The 7,059-nt window shown below is 34.7% G+C and overlaps 1 protein-coding gene across 2 annotated transcripts; it reads right to left on the reverse strand.

Moving 5' to 3' along the window:
• Positions 1 to 280: 280 nt before the first annotated feature.
• LOC123537573 (uncharacterized) lies at positions 281 to 6,728 on the reverse strand. 2 transcript variants are annotated; one of them, XM_053528880.1, is made up of 2 exons: positions 6,568 to 6,728; positions 281 to 3,333 (listed from the first exon to the last, which is right to left on the reverse strand). In XM_053528880.1, the coding sequence occupies exon 2, from the start codon at positions 3,329 to 3,331 to the stop codon at positions 1,598 to 1,600; it is 1,734 nt and encodes a 577-aa protein (XP_053384855.1). In that variant the 5' UTR covers positions 3,332 to 3,333; positions 6,568 to 6,728; the 3' UTR covers positions 281 to 1,597. The 2 variants fall into 2 exon arrangements, with proteins under 2 accessions (XP_053384855.1, XP_053384856.1); XM_053528881.1 differs by lacking the exon at positions 6,568 to 6,728 and adding an exon at positions 6,414 to 6,539.
• Between the last annotated feature and the right edge of the window lie 331 nt (positions 6,729 to 7,059).

Here is a 7,059-nt window from a genome sequence, read left to right on the forward strand (position 1 = left end):
AAGTAGGTCAGTAGGTCAAATAATGAAAAAAAGTTGTGACCTCTCTAGAGGCCATATTTTTCATGGGATCTGTATGAAAGTTGGTCTGAATGTTTATCAACTGGGTCATGTGGGAAGAGGTGAGCGATTCAGGACCATCATGGTCCTCTTGTTTATTACTGGCCATAGGGAAAAATCGAGACCACTTTCCTGTGGTACAACATGCATGTTACATCCAATTATTAGGTTTATTTTGACCCATCTATACCTGGTAAAGGATTTTGTACTAACAACTGTAGGCTTTTGTATATGCAAAATTTTAATATAAAATATTGTATATATAGTACGATATTATACCTTTATGCACTATGACAGATATGTTTCATGTAGAGAAAATTAGATACCTTCCAGTAGGGGACTTTGTATTGCATGGAAATACTTCATTCGCTTGTTTTTCATTAAAGTACATGACACATTCCGTACATATGATATAACTCAGCATCAACGTGTGAGTGACGTCAGATTTGTGCATATGAAATAACCTGAAATCGATGGGTGTGCAACTGTCGTACAGTGTACATATGAAACAAAACTTTAATGGTCAAAAGAGGAAAGATTAGAAGACATTTTTATTCTTAAATGCCTTTTCAGAAGAAATGAAAAAAAAAAGTTGAATCCCAAGTCTGATTATCATATTTGTAATCAAAATGAGAATTGTTAAATATGTACAGAAGTGAAAACTGTAATAGGTTTTCCAAGGTCAATCAGAAGGTCAGTCTACGGAACTGGAATAATGATTTTTTGAAGGAGCAAGGTCAATGAAAGATTTAATACAGAATTTATACGGCCACGGTAATCTCATTTTATCTCATTTTCAATTAAAAGATTTAATAGTGTAACTTGGTAGACTTTAGGCTTCCAATAGGTTCTGAAAGTAACGGGAATGAGTGTTCCCTTGTCAGTACAGAAACTATAAAGGTTGTAAAGGTTTATACATGTTAAAGTTTTACATTAATTCTTTGTAGTACTCTTTCTTACAGTAGGGTATGTACACAAAGCGCCGTAATTTCTTCATTAAAATATCAATTCAGAATAAATTTACCAATGATAGCCTATTTAAAAAAAAAGACTTCATGGACAAAAAGACGGTTGTAATAAAATCTGTAAGAAGATAAATTTGCTGGAAGAGTCAAAATCAGACTAATAAGGTAATAAATCATAGATATATCTAACAGTTGTAAACTGACGAAAAAACTAATTCAGTTTAGATATTCAAAGTCAATAAAACACAGATATCATACTAATACATTTGTTAGAGCTAAATATATGAGGTTACATGAAAAAAAGCAAATTGCATAATAACTTTAAATGATATTTCTAATTAATAGCTTTTATATTTTCATTTGTGTAATCATTTTGTGTACAGAATGGTTTTGCATAGAAGTCAAATATTTTGAAACATTTATTTCAAATTATTTCTTTGTTTTGACAAATCAAAATGTAATTAGAAACCTGAAATTGTGTTTCAGTTTATCTTTATACAGTTTATAGACAGTTATATATCATTTATATCGTTATTTACTTGATCAATTTACTTAGATATTGTTGTTGTGATTGTTCATTTCATACTATACACTTTCAGCTGTTCACTCCAGCAGCCAATATAGACTTCATCATGATGATGACTGTAGCATATAGACTGTGGTATAGACCATGGGGAAGATAGACCATCTATCATTATCTGACCTTGCTTCAAGTCTCCTGATATATGATGAATGGTTCCACTCAAGCAGCAGCACACCAGCAATGATCCATCATCTAACATCACCATTCCCTCTGGTCTACCAAGTTTCTCGTGTTTGTATACAGCTGCTACATCACCTTGAAATGTTAAACTGACTATACAGTGGCTATCATTGTCACTGATATAGATATGTCTGGAATCCTCACTTACCACAATATATCGGGGGTCATTAAATATGTCATTATTCAGGGAGATTGTGTTCTGGACATTACCTTGTGTATCCAGTACAAGTACACTGTTAGGGTTCTTACAATGTGTATAGAGGTGATCTTGATGATAAAATATACCATCGCATTCACATTTAACTGGAATCTTGCGGACAGTTGACAGTTTACCAACTGTTTTCATTATAAGAATTTCTTTGTTTCCTGGTACTGTTACTGCAATCTGGTCCTGGGGCAATTCAGCAATGTCCCATGGGCTGGAGCCAAGTTTTTTCTCTTCTATCAAAGTTTTACTCTGTATGTCTACAACTTTCAGCTTGCAATTACTGTTATCAGCCAGTACAAGTTTGTTAGAAGGTAAGATGGCACATCCTGTGATATAGCAGTAATAGCTATCGGAATCTGACTTTGTTTTTACATTTATATATTCTTTGTGCGTTAGGGTTTTAATCTGTTTCTTCTTTGTCGACGTGACGAAGCTGGCACTGAGGTTTAACGTTCCAAATACACTTTGTTTGGACAGCATATTTTCAAGATCAGTATTCCGTTCAAATGAGTACTGTATGTTTGTCTTCGCTAGATTTTCATCTGCCTTCTGCACTTCTTCTGACTTCAATTTAGACTCAGCACGTTTAATGTTGATGTAAAGTTGCCCGTTCTGTCGTGACGATTTGTCAGCCTGTAAACTTGACTGTAATTTCTTGATATCAGAAGAGATATTTGCACATTCATCAAGTACCATCTTAATTATTATTTTATCGTTGGATTTCTTTTTGTCAGCATCTTTCTGAATTTTTTGTTGCAGTTGATCCAGGCGTTCATTTATTTCCTTCCTGAAGTTGAGGATTTCCTTGATAATACCAGCATGGCAATTATCTATTTCTTTATCTCTTACTTCAGCTTTCTTCATGATATCCTCGGCATCTTTCATTTTCTCGCTAAGTTTCTTCATGATATCCCTGTATTCCTCACTGTCCCCTATATCTGCACATTTATCGGGTATGTAATCAATCTTACATGTCCGATGATCCAAGATGATGCAGTCATTGCAGCCAAGAGCCTTGTGTGTTGGACAGAAAAATTTGATTATTTCCTTTTTATGCACTGAACATTTTTCTGTGCATTCCTCAGAATCTTTACTGGAAATGGCATGTTTACCAACGTTGTCTTTATCAAGAAGTTGGTGATTTCGTGAAGCTTTTGTCCTCTTGTGACACTCAAAGCAAGTTTTGCATAGATATTCCTGGCATTCCACACAAAAACCGTGAGCTCCTACATGCTGACCAATGGTAAGACAAGGCTGGCAACTGTGATCAAAGTCCTCTGCTGATCCTAAATATACTGAGCCTTGAAAATCTGACAACTTGCGTCCTGACACTGCCATTTCTGGAAATGCAAACAACGTTTAATCGTCTAATTAATGTAGTACAGCAGGAGTTCATCTGGTAGAGTAATTCTATATATTAGTAATGATTCATTTTTGTTTTAAAACAAATGTTTGACAGTAACCACATAATTATGAAGGTGTAACTTTATACCCTTCACCCAACCCTCTAAATGTCACTTTTTTCCTAGATACTGTAAATCCGGTATTATTCGCGGTGTTTTAATTTTCGCTATTTTTCGCGAATCGGGTATATCGCGAAATCATGAATCCGCGTAAATATCCTTCCATAACATACAGACATATCCGAAAATATATCCAAAATACGGTCAAGTTCAGCAATGAATACTAGCCGCCTATACATCATTGTTTATTGAATGAATTTCAATTCATTTCACATTTCAATACATTATGAATAATTCATGAAAAATATACTGCTTAAGGTTACATTTACATGCAGCTGGCAGTTTTAACGAAGAGCATCTCCTGGATGCACTTCGTATGTGTCAAACAAGCAGAGCGCGTGTTGTCCTATGAGAAGATCTATATCATCCCTTATCTTCTCAACAAACCTGTCTTTTTTACACATTTTGTTTAGACAACAATAGGGATAAGCGGACAATTTATCACACCATTGTATTATATACTTGAACGTTGATTATTTATGAAATGGCTGTAACAAACATTTTATCAGCTATTAAGTGTAATGAGAATAATCGCCAGTAAATTGAATAAAGGATTTAAAGGCTCAATTATTTCAGTCTGTATGAATAATGTAACCAATTGCTAAAACGAAATAAACGTTACGGACCATGTGTTTGACGAGTCTTTGGCATGCATAAATTCGGCACGGTACTGAAAAATTGGCAATGATATAATCACAACTTCCGGAACTGAAATTTCGCTAACATGAGATAAGAAACTTCGCGAATTTAACTTTCTGACCCTTCCGTCGCGAATTCATAAATCCGCGAAATAATTCAGGGTGCCGGAATTCGCGAAATAAAGATCACGCTAATATAAAGTGATTTACAGTAGGGGCTTCCGTGGCCGAGTGGTTAAGGTCGCTGACTTCAAATCTCTTGTCCCTCATCGATGGCACAAAAAAAAATGGCACATTCAATCCCGTTCTCCCCTAATTAAGCATATACTTAAGTTCATTATCTCGTGCTTGAATAGAAATATCGTATTTGCGTGACTGAAATAAGTACTGCAGACATATACTACTAACCATAGTTTAATTTAGCTATAACTACATTGGTATGAAAAAATCAATATTAAATAACAATTGCTTAAGCAATAGCATGATTTTAAAATAAAAGATTTAAATAAGTAATTACTTAAGTTTTTTCGTGAAATTGGGGCCAGACCGCAAACAATATATTAAACTTATTTGAACTAGTTTTTAATAAAATAGATTCTCTCACTACAGCACCGTAGAAATTCAAACACCCCAAGTGTCTGTATAATAAGTTATAGTCACAACAATATTACCAAACTTTCAGTAACATTTGTGGTTCATGAATAATAAGTTCAGTCGGGGAACTTTCCCGTTCGGGAAAGTTGGGGATTCCCCTTTTCACTTTCCCGATCGGGAAATATTGATTGAAAAATTTCCCGATCGGGAAAGAAAATGCCAAGTTTTCATTTACCTTGGTGTATGGGCTCCGGGCATCACAGAATATGTTGGAGATACATATTAATTGCTTGAATCCATTCTTAAAACAGTTATCTAAAATTCTACCGAGGGCAAATACTTAAAACATTATTGTCTTTGAGATATTCAAGGTCAAAGTTGAAGGATATTTAAGAAAACTTACCATTTTCAGCACTTTCCCGTTTTGAACATATACTTTCCCGAACAGGAAAGTAATGACAATTTCTATTATATGCTGACATTTTACAACTTTGAAAGCATTCAGTAAAATAGGTTCTGCTTCTATTTGTAAATGACTAGATGCCCAAGTGCAACATAACGAACCGCCATTTGACCCAAAACTGTGATCTTGGCCATTGAGATAGGAACCTGGGGGGTTTGTACATGACACTCTGTATCAATGAGTTAAACATTCCTGCAAAAGATTTACAAGTTTTCTCAATACATGTCAAAATTATATGACATGACCTTTGACCTCTAACTGTGACTTTGACCTATGAGATAGGAACCTGGGGCTTTGCGCATGGCACAAGATTGCTTCATGCATATCAAAGTTATGGTCAGACAAAATGATCTAGGCGGACACAAGCACACATGCATACACAAAACAGCCATTTGAACAACAGTTTACTATGTCTCCGATTCCGCAAGTGGGCTCGACATAAAAGGGGAATAATTTTGCCAAAATGTAAAGCAAAAGTTATTATACCTGCTTCTTTAGGTCACTAATGATATGCAAGATGTTTGTTGATTAAGATAACGTTTCTGAAAGAAAACATGATTACATGCAAAACTTTCGAAACACGTCTATGTTAAAAAGGGGCATAAATGTGCTGAAATGAAACATAGAGTTATATAACTTGTTCTCACCGGTCATCGCAAGATGCTAAAGACATATGAAAAGTTTGATAGCATTTCGAACTGTAGATTTAGAGAAATCTGCTTACATGCACAACTTTAAAAGCAGCACTATTTTGACAAAAATGAAAGTATGAGACTACAACGTGTTCCACAAGGTCATGATGCGAATGAACACTGGCCAAGTCATTTCTGTATAAATTGCTTACATGCAAAACTTTAACCAAAATTCAAAAGGTTAAAAAGGGGCAAAATTTTTATACAATAAAAGCTAGCGATATTTAACCTTATGATGCCAAAGACACGTGAGTTTGTAAGTATTTGGCCAAGTACTTCCTGAGAAACCTCCTTCTATCAATATTTCCCGATCGGGAAAGTGAAAAGGGGAATCCCCAACATTCCCGAATGGGAAAGTTCCCCGACTGAAGTTATAGTCACAACAACATTACCAAACTTTCAGTAACATTTGTAGTTCATGTATAATAAGTTATAGTCACAACAATATTACCAAACTTTCAGTAACATTTGTAGTTCATGTATAATAAGTTATAGTCACAACAATATTACCAAACTTTCAGTAACATTTGTAGTTCATATCTCCGTGTTAGAATCAGCTGTTTTCAACATCATTTTTCATATCTCTTTAATCTGTATTTGCTGAACAACCGTCGAAACATGTCTTAACCTGCATTACCATTAATAAAGGAACATTTAGGCCTACCTGGCTGTCCTTCGCTAATATATGCAAACTATTCCAAGACACCAACTTTTCTATCATCAAGACTGTCTACAAAAGGGTTACTCAATAAACCTGATTTTTACTCTCTTTTTTTCTGAAAATTGTATTTTACTTCCTACTTCCTTTCTAAGAATGTCTATAAATATCATACGCAAACATGAATAAGGGATAAAACTAGGACTATATTTTATACAGTTGAAACATAACTGTATTGTCTCCCTTCAGTAGGATCACTCTTCTGTTAATACAGTGAATACTGTGAGTAAGTTGTTTTTAATTTATTTCAAATACTTGCCAGCTTAGTACGGACGTAATACCTGCAACATTGTCAAGAGGCGGCCGCCACTATACTGTTTCAGTTGTAGTAGAGGAATTATGGAGTTGATAGACAAATACAAATCCAGGTAAAATATGTTTACAGTGTTTGGTCTTCGTGACAGTATTAACAGTGGAGATCAGATATGTTGTTTAAAC

This window comes from Mercenaria mercenaria, chromosome 17, assembly GCF_021730395.1.
Source record: "Mercenaria mercenaria strain notata chromosome 17, MADL_Memer_1, whole genome shotgun sequence".
NCBI classification, from domain to species: Eukaryota; Metazoa; Mollusca; class Bivalvia; order Venerida; family Veneridae; genus Mercenaria; species Mercenaria mercenaria.

What these genes read in the sequence shown, in the direction of transcription:
- LOC123537573 (XM_053528880.1), bottom strand. Translation starts at nt 3,331, where the DNA reads ATGGCAGTGTCAGGACGCAAGTTGTCAGATTTTCAAGGCTCAGTATAT.